We start from the raw sequence: 24390 nt of genomic DNA, 5'->3' as shown, positions 1-24390 counted from the left end.
TCCTGTCACGTGGCACGTGGGATCCTAGTTCCCAGACCATGGATCGAACCTGCGCCCCCCTGCAGTGGGAGTTTGGAGTCCCAACCACTGGACCACCAGGGAAATCCCTGTGCAGGTTTTAGAGGGTCTTGGATATGTCAGGGCCATGTGGGGTGCTCAGAGTTTGGGGATGGAATCCCATGAGGTAGGGGAGTGGAGTCCTGAGGGTCCTCACAGTCCATCCAGACAGTCCACGGGTTGCTTCAAGCGGTTTCCCTGACGCAGGTAGTCATAAATCTCGCTGTTCTCCACTCCCGGATATGGGGTTTGGCCTCGAGTGGCAATCTCCCACATCGTCACCCCAAAGGACCACTGTTGGGGAACAGAAGGGAGAAAATTAGAGGGTCTCTCCTGCACAAAAAAGCCCTCACCCAACACACAGATACACCCACACTTACATGTACACAGATGTCTTTGTGGGTGCATCAGAGCTAGTCACAGAAACACTCTGGTATAGGTACACACTTATGGAGGCAATCTGTGTGCACAGCTAGACCTGCTCACCCGTGCACACACTTACACACTCCATGGACACGTGGTCTAGGGTCACCCTCCACACCCTAGCTATACACATGTATACACTTACCAGTGCCTCTCCCAACCTAGGCTGTCTGCACAATCCACGTGGCAACCTGTCACCACGCACACATAGCCCCGTGCCCACCCCCTCAGCATGTCCACACCACCGTTCACAGACGCCCACCACACACGGTCCATGCGGACAGGCCCCTGCTCAGGGAAGCCCTCATGTCCCCGGGAGCCTGGGTCTGGTGTGAGATGATCAGGCCACGCTCTCCCCCACTCCTGCCGGGGCGTACATACCACATCGCTCTTGCTGGTATAGACACGGTCTGCCAGGCTCTCGATGGCAATCCACTTGACCGGCATCTTGGCGATGCGTCCCTGACGGTAGTAGTCCCCGTTGTAGATCTTCTTGGAGAGCCCAAAGTCAGCCACACACACCGACATGTTCTCGTTCAGCCTGCTCAGATGGGGGGAGAGGAATGGGGCCACGGCATTGCCCCCTCCACCAGGAAGCCTGTCCTCACTCTCAGACATGTCTCTGTCTCCTGTCCTGGCTGTCCTGCCTGGGGGTGGGGATCGGTCAGCCCCCAAACCTGGGAGGGAACTATGTTACTTCTTATACCCTCTGTGAAAGGTGGGTCTGAAAAGGGCTGCTAGGGGGCCTTCCCAGCTCTGGCTTTTTGCCAGATTCTAAGGTCCTTCACAGGCTCCTTGGGTGGGATTCTCTGATATTTAAAAAAATTTTTTTAATAGTTATTTGACTGCACTGGGCCTTAGTTGCTGCACTCAAGATCTTCACTGTGGCATGTGGGATCTAGTTCCCCGACCAGGGATCAAACCCAGCGCCCCTGCGTTGGGAGAATGGAGTCTTAGCTACTGCACCACCAGGGGAGTCTGTTTTAAAAAAAAAAGTTTTGAAGTATACTATATAAATACGAAGACATGCACAAATCTTAAGTGAAGAGCTCACTGGATTTCCACAAACACACCTATGTAACTAGAACCCAGATTAAGAAAGAGAATGTCGTGGGGCAGCTGTGCAATGGAATACCATACAGCAAAGAACGAGAACTACAGATACATACAAGAACATGGACTGATCTCAAAAACTTCACGCTAAGCAAGAGATGCCAGACACAGAGGAGTCAAAATTGCAATTCCACTTACATGACATTTAAGAACAAGTGACAGAAGTACAGAATAGTTGTTACCCCTTGAGGGCAGTGGCTGGGGAGGGAAGGAGAGAGGAAGGGCCAAGAAATGTTCTTCATCTTGATTTAGTGGTGGCTGTTTCCATGGGTCCGTGTGCATGCTCACTCAGTTGTGTCCAACTCTTTGCAACCCCATGAACTGTAGCTCACCAGGCTCCTCTGTCCATGGGATTTCCCAGGCAAGAATCCTGGGTTGCTACTTCCTCCTCCAGGGGATCTTCCCAACCTGGGGATCGAACCTGAGTCTCCTGCATTGGCAGGTAGATTCTTTACCACTGGGTCACCTGGGAAGCCCTTCCATGTGTCTATAAATATGTAAACATTCATTGAACTGCACACATAAAATGTGTATATTTTAGTGTATGTAGAATAAACATCCATTTTTTTTTTAACGAGAAAGAAAGATTACCAGACCTTCCTTCCTAGGGTGTAACTACCCCTCATAGGGTGACTGAGATCTTCACTTCTAACAGCGTGAATTACTTGTGTTTGTTTTTGTGCTTTATATAAATAACATTTGAATATGGATTGGATAGGAGACTGTGTTACAGAATTATTGTTAATCTTCTTAGGTCTGAAAACAGAATTGTAATTGTTTAGGCTTAAGTCCTTATTCCAGGAGACACCTCTTGAAGATTTAGGGGTGGAATGTCACCATCTTGGCAACTTACTTTCAAGTGGTTGAGGGGAGATAGAGACGGAGAAGAGAGGAGAAACGTGGCAAAATCCCAACAAGGAGGAGATATGGGTGTTCGCGGCAAATGTTTTCAACTTTTCTGTAGATTTGGAATTTTTTCAAAATAAAAATTGGGAGTGGGGTGTTCCCTGGTCCAGTCGTTAAGACTCTGCACTTCCGCTTCAGGGGGCACTGGTGCAACCCCTGCTTGGGGAACCAATATCCTGCATGCTGTGTAGTGGGGCGGGAAAAAAAAAAAGAAAATTATACCGTTTTACTGAAAGAAGCTGGATAATACCTAAATAAATTGGAAAGCTATGCTATAATCATGGATGAGAAGACCCCAACATGTATATGAAAGGCAATTCTCCTCAAATTGGCATGTGCATTCCATGGAAGGTAATCAAAATCATTTGGGCACGTTTGCACGTCTTATTGAAGAGTCTCTGATTCTCCAACTTCTTTTTTAATTTTTTAAAACATATTTATTCTTTTGCAGTGCTGGGTCTCAGTTGTGGCATGCAGGATCTTTTAGTTGGGGCATGTGAACTCTTAGTGGGTCAAGCCCAGGCCCCCTGCTTTGGGAGTGTGAAGTCCTAGCCACTGGGCCACCCGAGAAGTCCTCTCTAGCTCCAATTTCTGAGTCCAACATTGTAATGACATTGTAATGAGACTAATATTCTAAGCTTATGTGTCTCACACACACACACACACACACACACACACACGCAGCCCTTAGACAGGTTCTGGGCTATTTTTTGCCTGTCCCTTGGAAAGGAAATCAACCCTGAATATTCACTGGGAGGACTGATGCTAAAGCTGAAACTCCAATACTTTGGTCACTTGATGCGAAGAGCTGACTCATTGGAAAAGACTCTGATGCTGGGAAAGATAGAAAGCAAGAGGAGAAGGAGGTGACAGAGGATGAGATGGTTGGATGGTATCACCGACTCAAAGGACATGAGTTCGAACAAACTCTGGGAGATAGGGAAGGACAGGGAAGCCTGGTGTGCTGCAGTCCACGGGGTTTCAAAGAGTGGGACATGACTGAGTGAAAGACTGAGCAGCAACGACTTAGCAGGGGGTGTGGTCTCTTTATCCAGTGTGGCTACTGCCCAAGTGTAGCCCCAGGCAAGACACTCAGCTTGGAGGGGGATAGCGATGAAGCTTAAATGTCACCACCCTCTTGGGTTTCCTCTGCCCTTTTGCTCACATCCTGCTACCCACTGAGCCTGCCCCCTCTCCTTTTCTCTGCACATTCCAGCACTCTTGTGGGATCTCAGTTCAGGGTCCACGTCCTCCAGAAAGCTGGCCCCAACCTCCCTGCTCAGCTGTCTCTTCCACTCCTGAGCTCTGACTTACCTGAAGGGGTGTGTGTGTGTGTGTGTGTGTGTAGCACCTTCTTCCGTCCTGGGAAGGCGGGTGGGGGTGGGGGTGGGTTCCTGAAGAAGGGGGATTCCTGGAAGGCTGGGCACTCACATGCAATTCCTGGCAGCCAGGTCCCGGTGTATGAATCTCTTGGTACTCAGATACTCCATGCCACTGGCAATATCTGCCATGAACTTCACCAGCATCTGGGTGGGCAGGAACTGGGGGCGGGCAGGACACGATGGGGTAGAGGTCAGCGGAGTCCCAGAAATCCATCCCTCCTCCCTTCTAGCTCTGCCCTGTGATGCTTTCCCATACCTTTGAGACTTAAACCCCACCCCTTTCCCAGTCAGCCCTTGGTCATCCCCTCCTACTTTCCCCTCCTGTCTTGATCTCCCATTGTTCTTGCCCTTGACAGACGCTCCGGCAGGGAACCCCCTTTCTGGCTTGTTCCCACATCTGAGCCTTTGCACATTCTGTGCCCTCTGCCGGGACCACTTCCTCCCAGATCACCCACTTCCCACCAGTTAACTCCTCCTTCGATCTCCTCCGTAAGACCTTCCCTGTTCACTCAAACAAACTGCCTGGCCTCCCTGTCACTCATCCTGCACTGTTTTCTTCCTGGCACTTAAACATTATTGTGCTTATTCATTTGTTAACTTGTTTATTGCCTGGTCCCCCCACCTCTGGCAGACAGTTCCTCCATGAAAACAACATCTTGGTCTCCATCACCTTCCTAGCGTCTGAGCAGCACTAGGTACCTAATGCGTGCGTGTGTACTTAGTCACTCAGTCATGTCTGACTCTTTGCAACCCCACAGACTATAGCCCACCAGGCTCCTCTGTCCATAGATTTCACAGGCAAGAATACTGGAGTGGGTTGCCATTTTCTTCTCCAGAGGATCTTCCCAACCCAGGGATGGAACCCACATCTCCTGCACTAGCAGGCGGATTCTTTACCACTGAACCACCTGGGAAGCCCTTCCATGGGTCTATACACAAGAAAACATTCACTGAACTGCATGCAAAAAATGTGCATATTTTAGTGTACGTAGAATAGACATCAATTTTTTTTCAAATAAGAAAGAAAGATTACCGGGTACCTAGTAGGTGCTCAGTTAACACTTGTGGTCCAGATAATAAAATGCCCTCACCACTGGCTGGTCCCCGAGCCGGGAATAGAGAAGGAAACTGTGTAGGTCTCCGTGTTTCATGAAAGGTAAGATGACCACGGGCGCCGGGAAGCCCTCTCGTTCAGAACCCTGGAAACAGACGCCTGAGTCCCGCCCCCCCCAGGCAGCCTTGTCACTGGAGGTGGGCAGAAGGGGACGCCACCCCCACTCCCACCTCTTTCTCCCACTCCCTCTCAGATCTGGCCTCCAAACTGTTGGGGAGCAGGGGTGGTGGTGGCAGGGACCAAGCGTCAGAGAAGCCATGTCTAGCACTGGTTCCCAGGGATGTTTCTCCAGCCCTCCTGGGGACCTCAGCTATTTCTGGGAAAGGTCAGAGGTCACATTCCGAGCTGAGGGAGAGAGGAAGGGGGGAGCCTGCTCACTCTGGCGGGGGGCGGGGGTGGGTGGTGTGAAGGAAGCATGGAGGTTTGATCTTCCCAGTGCCTGAGGGAGGGTTCTTCCCTCTGGTGTAGCCTCCATAGGGCCTGTTGGCCCCCTAAATCTGCCCCTCCCTCACCAATGAGCCTCATGACGTTGGGGTGGTCGAATTCCTTCATGCAGACGGCTTCACTCAGGAAATCCTCCAGCTCCGATCTTGTGCAGATGGCAACTGGGAGGAGAGAGGAAGGTGGAGGAGGCGGAGGGAGGGGAGGGAGGACTCTTTCCCTCCTCCTCCTTATTACCATCATCATCTTCTCCTTCATCAAGCATGACCAAGTAAGTACCAGGGGCTGTACTCAGCGCTTGACATATATTAACCCATTTAACCCTCTGAGGAGCTTTTATTTCCCCATTTTAAGAATGGAGAAGGGGGCTACAGAGGATGAGATGGTTGGATGGCATCACTGACTCAATGGATATGAGTTTGAGCAAACTCAGAGAGATAATCAGGGAAGCCTGGTATGCTGCAGTTGACGAGGTCACAAAGAGTCTGACATGATTTTGCGACTGAACAACAAGGATGGAGACACAAGGCACAGAATGTTTAAGAAATGTGCCACAGCTTGCAAGAGGAACAGGCAGAGTTCAAGCCCAGGCAGGCTGGCTCAGGGGTCCATGTGCGGGCTCCGTGCTAGGCTGCTTCCCAGCACACTCCCAGCAGCCCTAGGATGCAAACAATTGATTGTCCTTGTTTCACAACTCAGGACACTGGCTCAGAGAGGCAAAGTGACTCGCCCAGCGTCACACAGCTGGGATTCAAACCCAGATCAGGAGCATAACCCAGTATTCAGAAGGCAGTCAATAATGAATGAATGAATGAATGAATGAGTGATGACTCCATAACGCAAGTTTTTTAGCCCTTGTGATTCTGAAACAATCATTCCTCCCTTACGTCCAGCATGACCCTCTAAGCTTCATCCCTGTGTGGAAAAGACTTGAGCCTGGCCTTTCTGCGCTGTGTGAGCCTGGACTGGACTGGCTCTCACCCTCTCTGTGGATGTAGATAACATGGTTTTAGTCCACATTAACTGTGTGTACTATGTGCCAAGCCCAGCATTAAGTGCTTTGACATATAATACCCTAGGAGGTAGGAACACTATGATACTTTGTTCCGGGTGAGGAATGGTAAGCTCAGAGAGCGTTAGTCACTTACCTGAGATCATAGTGAAAGTGTTAGTCGCTCAGACTCTTTGCGACCCCGTGGACTGTAGTCCACCAGGCTCCTCTGTCCATGGGATTCTTCAGGCAAGCATACTGGAGTGGGTTGCCACTCCCTGCTCCAGGGGATCTTCCCAACCCAAGGATTGAACCCAGGTCTCCTGCACTGCGGGCGGATTCTTTATCATCTGAGCCACCAGGAAAGCATACAGCTAGTAAATGATGAAGCCAGGTGTGCCTCATGCTGGACCATCTCATGCTCTGCTATGTATCACATGGGGCTGGCCCCTGAAAACTACATTTCCCAGGCTCCCTTTCCTGCTGTTTCCTGTTGGAATCCGCTAATGGGAAGCACTGATGGGAGACTGGAAGGTGGGCGAGAGGAGGAGAGAAATCAGGGCATTTCACCCTCTCTCTGCTTCCAGTATTGCCTTGGTGGTGGCTGCGTCTCCTTTGCGTTTCAAGCTCCCACAAGACAGCCCCTAACTCTGTGATGCCTAAATCCCATCAGGGGGCCCTGGCTGTGGGCTCTGGTAACTCCACATCCTCTCTCTGCCCCTTCAGGCCTGGGGGTGGAAGTGACACGCTTGCTGCTGCTAATCTCTAGGTTGTCTTAACTGCACCCTGCTGTTCGTTCAGTTTTCCCTGCACCTTTGTGGTAATCTCCCCATACTGAGTTCCTACTGTTGAAGGACCTGGCAGGGACTTAACTTCTTGTCTGGAAACACTGAAGTTCTAGGATTGGGCTAAATTGCTGTCACCGTTCCTGTTCTTCTGCCTCCTTAGGGGCACAGGGGAGGGGCCAGAGGTTAAGGGATGGGGATATCACATGTGTGCACATGTATGTACATACTCACTCTTCATCGTCTTCACAGCCACCTTGAGGACGGAGTCATCCTGGTTGAGCTGGCCTTCCATCACAGCTCCGAACTCTCCTGTGGGGGACCAGAGAGAGACTTTGACATGCATGGGGGGAGTACTCCCCATTGACTTCTGGGGGGACCCTGTAGGAACTGCATTTCCTGTGGTTGGGTAGGGGTGGGGAGATGAAGGACTGCATGGTTCAGGGAGATATGTGTGTGTGTGTGTGTGTGTGTGTGTGAGATGGGGGGGCACTCACCCTCTCCCAGGGTCTTCCCCAGAGCCACCTTATGGCGGTCCACCATCACATCCCGCAGTTTCTCCTTCAGCTCTTCGCTGATGCCCAGGCTGTTCACTGCATGGGGGGTGGGGTGGGGGTAGACAGAGCCAGGGTGCAGAGCTGACATCCAGGCAGCACCTCCCATAAGGATACAGGCGTGCCTCATTTTACCGCACTTCACAGATACTGTGTTTTTTTACATATTGAAGGTCTGTGGCAATCTTGTGTCAAGCAAATCTATCGTTACCATTCTTCAAAGCAAGACACAAACTTGCTTTGTGTCTCTTGTGTTATATTTTGGTAATTCTTGTTATATTTCAAACCTTTTCATTATTATTGTATTTGTTATGATGATCTGTGATCTTTGATGTTAGTGCTATAACTCACTGAAGGCTCAGATGGTGGTTGGCATTTTTTTTATCAACAAAGCAATTTAAGATTAAGGTATGTAGGGACTTTCCCCAGTGGTTCAGTGGTTAAGCCTCCGAACTCCCACTGCAAGTGGCAAGAGTTTGATCCCTGGCTGAGAAACTAAGATCCCATTTGCCATGATGTGGCCAAATTTAAAAAATAAATAGATAAAATTAAGGTATCTAAATTGTTTTTAAAGATATAATGCTGTTGCATACTTAGTACACTACAGTGCACTGTAAACACAACTTTTTAATTTTTGTTTGTTTTTATGTTTCTGGTTGTTTATTTTGGCCCCACTGCATGGCATGTGGGATCTTAGATGGAACCTGGGCCCCTGCAGAGGAAGCATGGAGTCTTAACCATTGGACTGTCAGGGAAGTCCTAAACATAACTTTTATATGCACTGAGAAACCCCAAAATGCATGTGACTCACTTTGTTGCATTATACACTTTATCGTGTTGGTCTGGAATCAAATGTGCAGTGTCTCCCAGGTATGCCTGTGTGTTGCTGTTGTTTATCACTGTTGAGTCACTAAAGTTGTGTCCGACTCTTTGCAGTCCCAAGGACTGTAGCCTGCCAGACTCCTCTGTCCATGGGATTCTCCAGGCAAGAATACTGGAGTGGGTTGTCATTTCCTTCTCCAGGGGATCTTCCCGACCCAGGGATCCAACCCGCATCTCCTGCATTGGCAGGCGGGTTCTTTACCATGAGCCGCCAGGGAAGCCCCATGCCTGTATACCCATTGTTAAAATACTGAAATAATTCTGCATTCATTCAGGATTAACTACTGTCCTGAGCACTCCCAACTCCCACTTCTCCTTTAGACCCCCCAAATCTTCCCCCAGAGCAGTAACTAAAGGGTTAGAGCCGGGCACGTGATCTTGCAGTAGTGGCACCTTGATTGGTTAACATCCTGCCGTACCAGTTGTTCAAAATTTTTCTTAACTTTTTATTAAAGTATCACCTGCAAAAATCACAAGCGAGCAGCTCAATGGATTTTCGTGAACCAAACACAACAGTATGTGTCACTAACACCCACGTCAAGAACAGACTGACCTGTCCTTTCAGGGGTGGCCACTTTCCTGACTTTTCTTACCCCAGATTAGTCTTTTCTGTTTGGGGATGTTATAAATATGGAATCACATACTATGTTCTCTTTAGTGTCCGGCTTCTTTCACTTCACACAGTATCTATGAAATAACTGTAATGCAGTTGTTGTATGTTGTCGTTATTCTTGTTTAGTTGCTAAGTCATGTCCAACTCTTTGCGACCCCTGGACTGTAAGCTGCCAGGCTCCTCTGTCCATGGAATTTCCCAGGCAAGAATACTAGAGTGGGTTGCCATTTCCTTCTCCAGGGGGTCTTCCTGACCCAGGGATGGAACTCACGTCTCCTGCATTGGCAGGTGGGTGCTTTACCACTGAACCACCAGGGAAGCCCAGCAGCTGTGTGTAGTTGGGTTTATTCATTTTCACGTGTAGCAATTGTTCTCCAACTTATTAGCCCCAGGACCTTTTTACATTCTTAAAATTATTGAGACTTGAAAAAAGTTTTCTTTTATGTGGGTTGTCTACATAGCAGTATTTACTGTGTTCAGGATGAAAACTGATATGATTTCCTTTTTTCATTTTTGGCTGCACCACAAAGGATCTTATTAACAATTCCCCAACCAGAAACTGAACCCGAGCCCCCTGCAGTGGAATCTCAGGGTCTTCACCACTGGATCGCCAGGGAAGTCCCCCAGATAAATTTTCAAAACACAAGAATACACAAGCACATCAGTCAACAGAAGGATGACATCATCACATATTTGGAAGCCTTTGGAAAATTCTGCGGAGCACTTGCAAGAGAAGGGGGGTGTGAAAGGGCAAATGACATCTTGGTATTATTATGAAAATAGTTTTGACCTCATGGACCCCCTGCAAAGGTCTCGGGGACCTCTGGGGACTTGGATCACACTTGGAGAACTGCTGCTGCATGTTATTCCCATTAGATTGCTGTGACCTCCTCACTTCCTCTTCCTTCTCCTTTGCAACAGATGTCTTTCCCAGCCCCTTCCGGTATCTCCCTGGGGCCCCCGGCAGTCTTCTCCCTGGGTGCTAACTCTAGAAGAGGCCTACTCTGTCCCCCCGCCTTTTTTTTTCTGGATCAGTTTTCCCAACTGGAGAGAAGAAGAAATTTGACTAGGTGGCTCCTGAAGTCCCTTCTTAGCTGGGACCCTCCATAAATGCTACAATCCTCTAACACAGAGTCTATTATAGTACTAAGATTCTATGATTTTTAAGATCCTAAGAGTCTATCAGGTGTTAGTTGCTCAATTATGTCTGACTCTTTGCGACCCTACAGCCTGTAACCCTCCAGGCTCCTCTGTCCATGAGATTCTCCCGGCAAGAATACTGGAGTGGGTTGCCATCCCTTCTCCAGGGGATCTTCCTGACCCAGGGATTGAATCTGGTTCTCCTGCACTGCAGGCAGCTTCTTTACCATCTGGGCCACCAGGGGAGCCTTGAGAGTCTGCAGCACTGGATTATAATTTTTTAGGCCAATTATAAATTGCACATCCTCTTGCACATCCTCTGCTTCCAAGAGGCAGTTCAGAGGAGGAACTTGAGAGTGGAACTGCCTGGGTGTGAACCCCAGCTCTCTAGCTTACAAACTGTGTGGCTTCCAATAAGTTACTTAGCCACTCTGTGCCACAGCCTCCTCACCGGTGGTGGGGAGGATAATGTGCCTACCTCACTGGGTTGTCATGGGGATTAAATTAAGTGACATGTGTTGAAGCTTAGAGCAGCACCTGTGGGACTGCCCTGGTGGCCTAGTGGTTAAGAATCCACCTTCCACTGCAGGGGACAAGGGTTCGATCCCTGCTTCGGGAAGATCCCACATGCCTCAGGGCAGCTAAGGCCATGTGCTGCTACTACTGAAGCCCGTGCACCCTAAAGCCTGTGTTCCGCTACAAGAGAAGCTACTGCAACGAGAAGCCCTCAGACCACAACTAGAGAGTAGCCTGCACTCACTGCAACTAGAGAAAGCCCTTGAGCAGCAATGAAGACCCAGTATAGCCAATAAATAAATAAACAAACAATTTTTAAAAAAGAACAGTAGCAGTCACAGAGGAAGTGTTAGGGTTGGCTATTATCATCAGCATTGTAATCATCTCATCATGGGCATTTTTTCATTTCCATCATCATCATGTTTATCATCTTCATCATCATCATTACATGGTTCTAAGAGCCTATGACTCAGAGTTTGGCCTTTCTAAAATTTATTGTGTCTAAGATTCAATTATTCTAAAGTCGTGTGTGGTCCCACAGTCCTGTTGTTCTTAGGGTCTGTGGTGCTAATATTCCAAGGCCTTCAGAAATTGTTGGTTCACACATCTGCAGAAGCCCAGCAGGCCCAACACTCAATACCTCTTACCCCAAAACCCAGGTAGGGAGGCATGGGGCTCACTTACAGGTAGCTTCAGTGGTCCTCCGACTGTAGGACTTGCGAACACGGTACCTGACCACCAGCTCGCCCCTCTCCACAGTTGGCTGAAACACCTCTCTATCGGGGTACAGAGAGGAGGTGAGGGCAGGGCAGTGACGTGGAACCTCCTGCACCTCCACGAGCAGTGGAAGCAAGCGCCATCCCAACCCCCAGACCTGCCGGCCCTCTCCTCCAATGTCTGCTGAGCGCCTCTGCTGCCTTCTGCCTTCCATTCACTCCCCAGATGCTTGTCCTCATTCTGATTCTTGGTACTCTCTCCTCCTGTGCCAGCCTCCTCACGGTCTCTCTACCCTCCTCACCTCCAGCCTCTCTACCCCAGTCCAGGTCAGCCTCCCAATCCACGTGGTCCTGACTTACCCGTAGCGGGTCTCTTTCTTCCGCCGGTGGAAGAGGAACAGGGCCAGGATGAGGACACAGGCGGCGGCCACCACTGCTCCCAGCAGTACATACCACCAGGGCCACGAGAAGGCGGGGACTGGGGGTTCACTCACTGTCAGGGGGTACGCGGGACAGGTCATGGTGGAGGTCTTGGTTCCTTGGGTCCCCAGGGGGGTGGTGTTGAAGGGAGGCAGGTGTAGGTACATTGGGTGATGGACAGGGCTGGAAGGGGCATGCAATGGATACGAAAGGAGTGGACGTTGGAGGAGGAGTGTGAGGGATGTCCCTGGTGGTCCAGTGGTTAAGAATCTACCTTGCAATGCAGGGGATTCGTGTCTGATCCCTGATCAGGGAACTGAGGGGCTTTTCTGGTGGCTCAGTGGTAAAAAGAGTCCGCCTGCAATGCAGGAGGTGCAGGAGACTGGGTCTGATCTCTGCGGTCAGGAAGATTCCCTGGAGGAAGGCATGGCAACCCACTCCAGTATTCTTGCCGGAAGAATCCCATGGACAGAGGAATCTGGTGGGCTATGGTCCATAGAGTCGCAAAGAGTTGGACATGACGATTGAGCACACATGCAGGCATAGGAAACTAAGATCCCACATGCCTAAGAGCAACTAAGCCCGTGCGCCATATCTACTGAGCCTAGGTGCTGTGGAGCCCACGTGTTGCAACTAGAGAGTCCGTGAGCCACAAGAAAAGATCCTGCATGATGTAACTAAGACCTGATGCAGCCAAATAAATATTTTTTTTTTTGAAGGAGGAGTATGAAACTCCTAGGATGAGCGTGGTGAGTGCCAAGTGGGATGGATACCTGGGGAGTGTGCAATGAGTGTGGAAGGAGTGTGGGATGGGAGTGAGAGATTGTGCGGGATGGGCTGTGAGAATGCAAGGAGGGCTGGAGGAGCGTGGGAGGGCCAGAAGTAAATCTCAAGTGGGGTACCCGTGTGTGACGACTTGTGCAAGGAGGGGGGACTTGGGTGTGGAAAACAGTTGAGCAGGGAGAGAATGTGTGCAGCGTTATGACAGCTGCACAAGGCGTGTGCAATGGGTGTGCAAGGAGTTGGAGGCTCCAGGGACCAACGGCCAAGGGACATTTTTGAGGAGTATGTGATGACTATGAAATCGTGTTTTTTTTTTTTTTGGCAACTCCTTGCAGCTTGTGGGATTTTAGTTCCCTGACTAGGGGTCGAACCCACGCCCTCAGCAGTGAAAGCACTGACTCCTTACCACTGGACTGCCAGGGAATTCCTTGGAAGGGTTTTCATAAAGCAAAGGATGAGGGTGAAATAAATGTGCATAGGGACATGGTGTGCAAAGGAGTGTATAAACAGTGCCAGATGAGTATTTGAGGAATTGGGAGTATGTGAGGATTCAAGGAGTATTCAAGAAGTTTTAGATACAAGGTAGGGGCAGTGATTTGTAAGGATGTAACTTTGGTGTGAGAAGAGTGTACAGTGAGTGTGCAAAGGATTTGGGAGGGGAAGATGAGCATGAGATGGATGAAAAGGATATGCAAAAAGGTGGGAGTGAGTGTGTAAGGAATGGAGGATGAGTGTGTGTTGAGTGTACCAAGAGTTTGGTGTGGTATGTGCAGAAAGTGGGCATGGGTTAGGATTAACTCGAGGTGAGGGAATACTGTGTAAGGAGTGTCGAGTGAGTGTGCAAGGAGAGCTGCAGAATGTGGGATCGTGTAGATTGAAAGTCTTTCAGTGCCTGCAATGTGGGATGCATGGTGAGTGTGCAAAAAGTATCAGTTTGTGAATGAGAAGTGTGAGTGTGCATTGGGTTTGGGAAGCCCGTGAGAAGAATGAGGGGTTATGATGGGATGAATGTGAAAGGAGGGTGGGGTTAGTGTGGAAAGGGTATGCAAACAAATGCAAGAAAACATGTAAGGAATATTTAAGGATAGTGGTTACAAGTAGGAGGAATATTCGGAGAAATATTTGAGGAAGATGAATATGAGGGGGATAACTCATCTCTCTGTCCCTCTACCTATCTATTCATCTACCCACCCACCTATTTATTCATTCATCCACTCATCTACCCATTCATTCATCCATCCATCACCTACCCATTCATTCATCCATCCACCATCCACCCATTCATTAATCCGTCCACCACCCACTCATTCATTCATCTGTCCACCATTCAGCCACGCATTCATTCATTTATCCATCTACACATTCATTCATTCGTCAGTCTGCCCATCCACCTATCTATCCACCATTCACCAAGTATCCACAATGCTCTGGGCCACTCCAGCCACTTCCATCAAGGACCACACAAAACCAAGAAGCAGAGGATTAGAGTGATGAGTTTGAGGAACATGAAAGGGATGTGCAAAGAGAACATGCGGTGATGGGGCCCTCACTGGGCCTTGGGGGAAGGGAGAGCAGGAGAAGGGGTGTGAAAGCCCTTACCCAGCTGGTGGATTGGCTGTCCTTGTCCTGCGAGGAGAAAGGACGGAGGGAGGACATGCTCAGAGAGACTGGTAAGACACGGGAGAGAGGGAGTGAGGCTCTCAGGAAGCTTCCAGGTGGGAATGGAGCCTAGACTGGGGTAACGCCAAAAGGTACAAGGAGCAAGTCACGGGCATCTGGGATAGACGTGGTCCCTGTGGGTAGGCTGAGGGAGGCTGAGCACGGCTTTGCAGTTACCTGGGCGCCAGGGCTCCAGGGGCACAGGGAGGCTCCAGGGTCCATCCCCAGCAGCGGTGTAGGCTGCCACACACACCGTCAGGTTGGGCACAGGCCCCTCCCCTCGCAGCTCCAGGGTCACCTCTCGCTTTAGCCCTACGTCCATCAGCACCTAGGATGTGCAAATAAAGCATCAGAGTAGAGATCCAGCCCTAGCGCTTAAGCCCTCACCCTCAGCCTCAACTCCCCATCTTTCTCAAAGCCCGCTCCTCATCGCCAGCCCCTCATCCCCTACCTCTTCCTACCCTTCGTCTCCCATCCCCTATCCTGTCCTCTCCTTTCCGTTCTCTGTCCCTCCACTCATTAAAATATCAGCTTCACCGGGTCTAGGACTTTGTCTTCTTCACTGCCATGTACATCCTCAGGTCCTAGCACAAGGAGGCGTGGAACACAGTACTGTTGTTGAAAGAACCGAATTCTCATCTTTGTCCTCTCATCCCTCCATCCCCTTCTAATTCCTCCCTCTTTCTCCCATCCATCTCTCCATCCCAGGGTGCTTCTTGCTCAGATAGTACCTTCATGCTAATTAGAAAGAGACACCTCTTCCTCAACGTGCTATGCAACTATCTGCTGTAAAACTGTCCTAGCAAATATGTCTACTGAAACATTTTGTACATGATTCACAAAGTGTTGTTCAGTTGCTCAGTTGTGTCCAACTCTGCGATCCCATGGACTGCAGCACGCCAGGCTTCCATATCCTTCACCATCTCCCATAGCTTGCTCAAACTCATGTCCATTGAGTCGGTGATGCCATCCAGCCATCTCATGCTCTGTCATCCCCTTCTCCTCCTGCCTTTCATCTTTCCCAGCATCAGGGTCTTTTCTAATGAGTCGGCTCTTTGCATCAGGTGGCCAAAGTATTAGAGCTTCAGCTCCAGCATCAGTCCTTCCAACGAATATTCAGTGTTGATTTCCTTTAGGATTGACTGGTTTCATCTCCTTGCAGTCCAAGGGACGCTCAAGAGTCTTCTCCAACACCACAGTTCACAGATTCATAAATAGCCATCCCCTAACTCTCTCCTGGGGGCTTCCCAGGTAGCTCGATGGTAAAGAATAGCCTGCCAATGCAGGAGACACAGGTTTGATCCCTAGGTTGGGAAGATCCCCTGGAGAAGGAAACGACAGCCCACCCCAGTATTCTTGTCTGGAGAATCCCATGGACAGGGAGCCAGCGGGCTACCATCCATGGGGTCGCAAAGAGTCAGACATGACTGAGCGACTGAGCATGCACACAGGCTACCCTCTCATGGTCCCCTTCAACTGCCCCAGAATGTGCTCTGCTAGCACAGGGTGATCGCATCCTACCCAACCTGCTCAACTGTCCATGTCTGCCTTGTCATCTTCTACTCCCCAGTCTCCTCCTCTACAGCTACTCCACCCCAGCCCAGCCAGCAGCACCCACCTCGGGCGTATCCTGACCTCGATAGGCCAGTCGGTACCCTAACAGGGTGCCCTGCAGCGGCGCCCTTGGCTCCTGCCAGCGCACAAGGGCTTGGCTCCCATTCCGCATGGCGCTAACATTCTCAGGAGGGCCCAGGGGCACTGGAGGACAGGGAAAAGGGGAAGCTGGCACCCCCACCTCTTCCTGACCCCCTCCCCTCTTCCCAAGGAGTAGGGGCAGGGTGCAAAGGACAAGTATGCGGGCAACTGGTGCAGGTCTCCCATGAGCAGGAGCACAGGGATGAGGTCCGGGAGAGATGCCAGTTGGGGATGGGACAGGAGGGAGATTGAAGCCACGTGGGGTATACAGGTGAGAGGAGATGCTGGGGGTCATGCTGATGTACGCAAGGGTCAGCGGGGCAGTGGACGATGTCTCCCCACCACCAGCCCCTTCTTACCTCCTTCTGGTGTCTCCACGGGAAGCCAGTGGGTCCAGGGTGAGGGGCCCTGGCTACTGACACAGGCCACCCGGAGGTGGTAAGGGGTGTGAGGATGGAGGCTGCCCAGCCGCAGTTGATGAGGGGGAACAGACGCTTGTAAGGTGAGGGGCTCCTCTGGGGGGTCTGGTTCTCCCAGCCAGGCGCCCACCCCGTCGTCTGACAGCACAGCCTGGGGAGAGGGAGGGGGTGTGAGGACAGGGTGGCCACGTCAACACTCAAAGCGGTCAACTCTCAATGGTAGTGATCCTGGTGTGATGACACAACTTTGCAAGGATGTGTGTGTGTGTGACGACTCCATGTTTGTGCAACACGGGCATCTGGGTTTGCAAAGCGAAGAGGCCACCCAGCTTCACAAAGTGGCTTTGCCATCAGTTGCAAAAGCCACTTCCAACAAAACTTACTCTCTCTGAGCCTCACTTTCCTCATCTGGAAAATGTGGGCTTAGAGGAGCAAATGCCTTCCAGGGCTGCTTAAAGGTTCAACGTAAGGGACTTCCTGGCGGTCCAGTGGTTAGGACTCTATGCTTCCACTACAGGCACAGGTTCGATCACCAGGGAGCTAAGATCCCAAATGCCGTGTGGCATGGCCATACAAAAAAATTAAGTTAGGACAGCTGGACGTTGCATGGCAGGTGGTCAGCATCAATAATAACGACATTTGACCACAGGCAAATCAATGTCCCACAACAGAAGCCAGAGGAGGGAATTCCCTGGTGGTCCAGTGGTTAGGACTCTGTGCTTTCACTGCCGAGGGCCCAGGTTCAATCCCTGGTTGGGGAACTAAGATCCCACAAGCCTCCAATAGCTAAAAAACAAGTCAGAAGAGTGGGCATCTCTGGGGGGTGAGGGAACCTTCAACAGCTGGGAAGTGTCTGTATCTTGATTCAGAGGGTGGTCACATTGGTTAAACAATCTAGGTGTACACCAAAGATTATCAACATCATATATCTTAATTAAAAAAAATAGAAAAGGACTTCCAAGGTGCTCCAGTGGCTAAGACTCTGTGCTCGCAATGCAGGGGCCCAGGTTTGATCCCTGGTCAGGGAACTAGATCCTATACGCTGCAACTAAGACCCAATGCAGCCAGAGAAATAATTTTTTTTTAAAGCAAAGTCTTTTACAAACCTGAACTCATTTGACCTCACTTTAGCTGTGCATTGTAAGTATGCGCTATGTTTATGCCCATTATACAGATGAAAGCACTGAGGACTGGAGAGTTGGAATCACTGATCCGAGGACACTAGCTTGTCATTGATGAAACTGGGACCTGAACCCATCCTATCTTCAAAACCTTTGCCCTCCTGACAATAAGAACGTCCTTTTAAGATCATCAGTAATGGTAATAATACTCTTCTGTCCAGAGATGCAATGCATCTTAGTGCTGAAGAGCACAGATACGGGATTTGGGATTCAAATCCAGCCTCTCTTACTCCCTAGTCCTGTGCCTCAGTTTCTTCATCTGAAAAATGGGATAACAACAGTGTTTCCCTTCTTCACAGGCTTAACTGAAGTGACACCCTGTAAGCATGTAGAAAAGTGTCTGTGCAGGGCTTCTCTGGTGGTCCAGTGGTTAAGAACCCACCTTGCGATGAAGGGGACATGGATTCGATCCTGGGTCTGGGAATATCCCACATGCCACGGGGATGTGCGCCACAACTATTGTGCCTGCACTATGGAGCCCCCGAGTTGTGACTACTGAAACTCACGTGCCCTACTGCCCGTGCTCCACAGCAAGAGAAGCCACTGCAGTGAGAAGCCCACACAATGCAACTCGAGTGTAGCCCCCGAGTAAGACCATGCACAGCAACAAGGACCCAGCACAGCCAAAAATAAATAAATATTTAAAAAAGCAAAAAGAAACAAAAAAAAAGAGTATCTGTGCAGATTGAGTGTTTGTCACTGTTATTTTGTGTGTGAGAGATTGTCTGGCCATCAGTGTCAAACCCGGCACATCCTCCACAGCGGCAAAGGCTTCTCCACCCACCTGGTCCCCAGGACTGACGCGATCAGGATGGGAGGGACCACAGCTGGGGAGGATGTCCGTACAGCCCTTCCCCACAGAACCACAAACTCGTCACAGCCCCACAGCCCACAGCCACGCAGCTCAGGGGTGCTAACTTTATCCTGGGGAGCACCCAGGTGATATAACCACAACACATGCCATGCTGGGAAAGAGTTACTGCTCACAACCAGATTCCATCGGGTCCAAACTTGGCTTGGATATTATTTGCTGTCTGATTTTTTTTTTATCTTGGCCATGCCATGTGGTGGCTTACAGGATCTTAGTTCCCCGACCAGGGATCAAACCCTTGCCCCCTGCAGTGGAAGCATAAGGTCTTAACCACTGAACCACCAGGGAAGTCTCTGCTATGTGATTTAGAGTGAGTGTCTTTACCTCCCTGGGTCTCAGTTCCTGTCTCTGGAAAATGGGCCTCCGAGAGTCTCTGTCAAGGTGAGAGGTTTACTGACATAATGCCCATGAACTCGCTTGCCTATCCTGTCAACAGCTAACTTATTTTGAGTGCCAGCTATGCCCCAAACACCCTGCCAAGCACATTAGTCTGGAATGAGTACCTATGGGGGTCAATTTCTTTTTTCATTCCCATTTTACAGACGTGGAAACAGAGGCTCAGAGAGATTCAGCAGCTTGCCCAAGGTCATGCAGTCCCTGAGTGGGGAGACCACAGCAAGGCCTGGGGAAGAGACGACAGGAGTGGGGGAGGTGGTCTCCTTGCCTGCTCTCTGACCCGCACTGACTGAGCAGAAGGGGAACCTCGGCTGGGACAAAGGGGACATGGGCGCAGACTGTCAGCCTCCCCCTGCCCACCCCCACTTCTCTTTTCCCTCGCACGGCTGTGACCCTCCAACTTGAACCCTGAGCTCATGCACAGCAGGAAGTGAGACCTGGAGAAGGAAGAGGGCACACTTCTGCTTTTCTTGGGGGACACTGGATGGATGTGGGTTGGGGGTACAGCTGGCGTCTGACCTGGCATTTGAGGTCTTCCCAAATCAGCCCAGCTTCTGGGATTGAATCAGTTTTAGCCTTTTTAGCCACTGGGGAAGGCAGGTCACTTCCCCTCTCTGGGTCTCAATTTCTTATCTTGAAAATGGGAAGATGAACAGTCATTACTCTCTGGGGTTAAAATATCAAGTGAATGTGAGGTTGTCCCCAGGGCCAGGGTCTTATAAGAAAGGTAGCTCCTGTTTAATCAAGCACTGGCTGTAAATGGCCTTTCAGAAGTGCCCTTTGGGTTTGGCAAGACAAGGGTTTGGATCCCACCTCTGCCACTTCCTGGCTCTGTCCTTGGGCAAGTTGCTTAACTACTCTGAAACTTAGTTTCTTTTTTAATTTTTTGGCCGCACCATATGGCATGCGGGATCTTAGTTCCCTGACCAGGGATCAAATCCATGCCCCATGTGGTGGAAGAGCGAGTCTTAACCACTGGACCACCAAGGAAGTCCTTGAGCCTTATTTCTTCATCTGGAAAATGAGTGTATCCATAGACTCTACTTCACAAAACACTCAAACAAGTATGTGTTAAGCTGTAACACAAGGCCCAGCACATAGTGGTTGTTGTTATTGTTTTTGTTCTTTAGTTTCGTCTGACTCTTTGTGACCCCATGGACGGTAGCCCACCAGGCTCCTCTGTCCATGGGATTTCCCAGGCTAGAATACCAGAGTGGGTTGCCATTTCCTTCTCCAGGGGGTCTTCCTGGCCCAGGGATTGAACCTGTGTCTCCTGCATTGGCAGGCCGATTCTTTACCACTGAGCCACCAGGGAAACCTAAGCACATAGTGGACACACAATAAAAATTGGTCATTGGGAGTTTCCTGGTGGCCTAATAGTTAGGATCCTGGGCTTTCATTGCCATGGCCTGGGTTCAGTCCCTGGTCAGGGAACTGAGATCCCGAAAGCCATGTGGCACGATTGAAAAAAAAAAAAGAAAACTAGTCATTATTCATTATTGTCATTTCCCATCACGGGCATTGTCTCATCCTCACTTAAACTCTCAAATCTCAGACAACTTCAGGCCAGAACCGGATCTTGTATTTGGAGATGTGTGTTGGTTTGTTTTTCTTATTCTAGAGCAGGAGCAACTTCAGTGCAGAAGGCTTGGTCCAGCTCACCTCAATTATCAGGTATTCTTCCAGTAAACATTTCCTACCCAGGGTCTGGCCCTGCACTGGGCAGTAATGGGAACCCAGAGATTTCCCTGGCGGTCCAGTGGTTAAGACGCCATGCTTCCACTGCAGGAAGGGGAACTAAGGTTCGATCCCTGGTCAGGGAACTAAGCTCCCACATGCTGCGTGGCAGCCAAAAAGTAAAAATAATAATAATTTTTAAACATAAAGAAATAAATAACGGGGTTGAGCCAGCTCGGCCCTGCTCCTCCAAGAGCTCACAGTGCAGTGGAGAGATAGACTCATCCCCAGACAGTGACTAGCCAGAGTGGTCAGGGATGGGACGGGAGAAGCCCAAGGGCTGTGAGCACCCAGTGGTGGAAGATGGCTCTGGTCCCTGCTGTTTCAGGGTTTCTATTCTGGCTAGAATCAATATCACCAACACTAAAAAAAACGAAAACAGCCAATAGCTTTTTGTTTGTCTTTTGCCATGCTGCTTGACTTGCAGGATCTTAGTTCCCCAATCAGGGATTGAACCCATGCCTCTGGCAGCAAAAACATGGAGTCCTAACCACTGGATGGCTAAGGAATTTCCAAAAGCACCCAACAGTTTATTGCATGCTTTCCAAGTTCCAGATACTATTTTAAGTTTGTTAAATGCAGCCACTCACTGAATTCCTACAGCCAGGCTACCAGGTAGGGACTACCGTTATGCCCATTTTACAGATGAGAGAACTGAGACCCAGGGACGTTGAGTCATCCACCCAAGCTCATGCAGCCAGCAGCTTGTTGGAGCTAGGATTTAAACCCAGGACATCTGGCCTATCCCAAGGTTCTACTGCCTCTCATCACAAGAATGGCTGGGAAAGGCTGGTTTCCCAGGGAAAGGATGAGGGATTGCAGCTCTGGGTGGAAGGACGGCTGAGATGGAGGCAAGAAAAGGCTGTGGTCTCACCTACCTGCAGAATGCAGTGGGTGAGGGGGTAGATGCCGCTCAGGCCTGGGGTCCAAGCCACCTCCAGTTCCGTCGGCTGGGTGGAAACCAAGCGGAGGTCACGGGGCCGCTGGGGGAGCACTGTGGACAGATGAGGGGAGGGACTGATCCTGTGCCCGAAGCTCCTCGCCAGGTCCTCTACCCCAGTTCTGACTTCTGACCCCAAGCCCATACCCTCTGACACCCAGCTCCCCAGCTCCCTGTCACCTGTGATGGTGGCCGTGCGGGATGTGGTGATTCCCTTGGCGTTGTGGGCTTCACAGGAGAAAGAAGTAGTCTTGTTCAGGCCTGGGGAGTCATGTGAGGGGGGGCCCGGTCAGAGAGGGGAAGGAGGGTGGGGCCAGGCTGAGCATTGCCCCACCATGCCCCATCTCCAGGATCATTCCAGCCCCCAGTGGTGCCTGCTTGAAGGGAGTGTCAAAAAAGAGGTAATGTATGGGGAATGCAGACCTCCACCCCAAAGAGAGGCCAGCTAACACCACCTCCACACAGACCCAACCCCCACCCAGACAGACACATGTACACGTACACACACAGACACACACTCACACACAGACACCACAAACATATGCACCAACATACAGTTATACACACAAACGTACACACTTACATACAGAAACACACATACCCATACCTAGACACAGGCAAACACACAGACATACGCACAAGCACAGACACAATCACACTGAGTCACACAGACACCCGTAGGGGCGTACACACCTATTAGACACACACTTAAGAAGCAGGCCTTCATGGGGGTGTATAAACATAGGAGTGTTTGTTCATTTACAAGCTCGGTTGTGACCAACCCCTCTCCCCCAAACTCAGTTGCTCTAGCCCCACTGTCCTCCTGGAGTTTTTAGAAGTTACCAAGCATATTCCCACCTTGGGAACTTTGCACTTCCATTCCCTCCGCTTGGAAAAGCATTCCACAGACATCCGCCCTCCTTCACACTCCTTACTCAGATCCCACCTTCCGGCCACTCTGTCCCTCCCCAAGCACCTTGTCGAAAATTGACATTCCCTGGTGGCTCAGCTGGTAAGTAATCTGCCTGCTACGCGGGAGACCTGGGTTCGATCCCTGGGTTTGGAAGATCCCCTGAAGAAGGGAAAGGCTACTCACTCCAATATTCTCACCTGGAGAATCCCATGGACTGTACAGTCCACGGGGTCGCAGAGTCGGACACGACTGAGCGACTTCCGCCTCCACAGCCAGCCTCCTCCCTGCTTTACTTTGTCTGGTTCTCCTCATCAGAGTATCCTTCACATGCTCCTGTGTCTCCTGTTTGCTGACTGTTGACCCAGGGGGTCAGGGGTTTCAGCCCTGCTCTATTCCCACCCCGTCCCCTTCCCCGGGGCCCAAGATGGCCTGGTACACAGTAGGTGCTCCATAAGTGTTTGTTGAATGAGTGGCTGGGTTGGTGTGGGTGCATTTGTGTACCCATTTCAGGGTGTGTAGGTAGCAATGTGAGCATGTGTAAACCCATGGGTGAGTTCCCCGAGGAGTCCTGAGTAACTTTTTGAGCGTCTGAAAGCGGGATTGCCTTCCCTTCCCCAGTGTGGTGGTGGGAACACAGGCAGACACACACATACAGACATACTCACACACACAAAGGCACATACAAGTACACAGGCAAACACAAGAGACACAGACACACAAATACGGAGACATACAACACAGAGCTACACAACGTGCGCACACACACACACAACGTCTGGATGACAGGATGTAAGGAGGACCAAGTCTGAAATCTGCGTGTGACTGCAGGTCTGTATCCATCTGTGTTTGGGTGTGAGTGTCTGCTGGCCTCGCGCTGTCTCCGCCTTAGCTCTGCGCTGTGTTCGTTCCCACCATCAGCAGCTACCCGCAGACACAAAGTTTCCTTTTCTCAGGCGGCGGAGGGAGTGGACGCAGGCAAAGGCGGCGAGGCCGGATGGGGGTGGGCAGGGAAGCTCCAGGGCTCCGCTGCCCAGGCCGCGGTTCCCAGCCAAGGTCAGGTGCCCGCAGCCCCCGCGGGCCCCGCCGAGGGACAGGACGGCCCCGGGCGGGCTGCCCGGGGAGGTGGGGGGGTGGGGCGCGGCGGGAAGCCTGGGTCCCCTCCAGGCAGCTGGCACGTGGGGGCCCCCGCCAGGGTCACCGCGCGGGAGTCCGCGCTGCCCGCCGCCGTGAAGGAGCCCGCGGGCGGGAGGGGGTCTGGACCCGGGTCCCGGTTCTGACCGCAGCATTCCTGCCCCCGCGTGAGTCACCCCAGCGGGCCCCCCCGCACTTCCGGCCGGCCGAGATCCCCCTAGCCAGGCCCCGGCGGCCCGCACCTTGAGGGAGGGAGGGAGCCGGGGCCAAGGGGCCTGGGACCCCCTGCCTCCAGGCGGGCTCTCCGGCCAGATGTGCTTTCCAGATGTACCGGCCCTCCCCCACCCCGGAGCGCAGTTCGCTTTTTCCGAGGGAACGGGAGGGATGGAAGCGGAGAGAGAGGGGGCACGCCCTGAGTCAGATCCAGGGACAGACACACACAAACGGACGGAATTCCTAACATGGTACCACCGCGAATTCCTGCATACACGCGCAGTGAATCACACTTAACATACAGGGGCCGTTGCTGGTCCTAAAACAGAAAACAGCAACACTGGTCAACGGCCGCCGACGGTACTGTCACAAACACGCAGTGACACAAAAACATGCTTG

At 51.0% G+C, this 24390-nt stretch overlaps 1 protein-coding gene and 1 non-coding gene across 3 annotated transcripts in view; one reads left to right on the top strand and one right to left on the bottom strand.

Annotated features, from left to right (window-relative positions):
• The window catches only part of AXL (AXL receptor tyrosine kinase), a 35100-nt gene that overhangs the window by 4505 nt on the left and 6205 nt on the right, over nucleotides 1-24390 (bottom strand). Inside the window, exons 5-19 of one of the 2 annotated variants that reach the window (XM_043899239.1) lie at nucleotides 21915-21995; nucleotides 21673-21788; nucleotides 16550-16760; nucleotides 16114-16253; nucleotides 14673-14823; nucleotides 14436-14462; nucleotides 11994-12126; nucleotides 11602-11693; nucleotides 7710-7805; nucleotides 7447-7524; nucleotides 5508-5600; nucleotides 4973-5094; nucleotides 3931-4040; nucleotides 862-1021; nucleotides 215-351 (exon numbers count right to left, since the gene is read on the bottom strand). In XM_043899239.1, coding sequence (XP_043755174.1) covers nucleotides 215-351; nucleotides 862-1021; nucleotides 3931-4040; nucleotides 4973-5094; nucleotides 5508-5600; nucleotides 7447-7524; nucleotides 7710-7805; nucleotides 11602-11693; nucleotides 11994-12126; nucleotides 14436-14462; nucleotides 14673-14823; nucleotides 16114-16253; nucleotides 16550-16760; nucleotides 21673-21788; nucleotides 21915-21995 — 1747 coding nt within the window. The remainder of the gene's footprint in view (nucleotides 1-214; nucleotides 352-861; nucleotides 1022-3930; nucleotides 4041-4972; nucleotides 5095-5507; nucleotides 5601-7446; nucleotides 7525-7709; nucleotides 7806-11601; nucleotides 11694-11993; nucleotides 12127-14435; nucleotides 14463-14672; nucleotides 14824-16113; nucleotides 16254-16549; nucleotides 16761-21672; nucleotides 21789-21914; nucleotides 21996-24390) is intronic. The other variant, XM_043899240.1, reaches the window with a different exon arrangement.
• TRNAE-UUC lies at nucleotides 17298-17370 on the top strand. The gene has a single exon. It is a non-coding gene; the product is annotated as a tRNA-Glu (tRNA).

The sequence above is a fragment of the Cervus elaphus genome, chromosome 4 (assembly GCF_910594005.1).
Source record: "Cervus elaphus chromosome 4, mCerEla1.1, whole genome shotgun sequence".
NCBI lineage: Eukaryota > Metazoa > Chordata > Mammalia > Artiodactyla > Cervidae > Cervus > Cervus elaphus.
The sequence above is the reverse complement of the archived record's forward strand: the minus strand, read 5'-3'. Positions and strand labels throughout refer to the sequence as shown.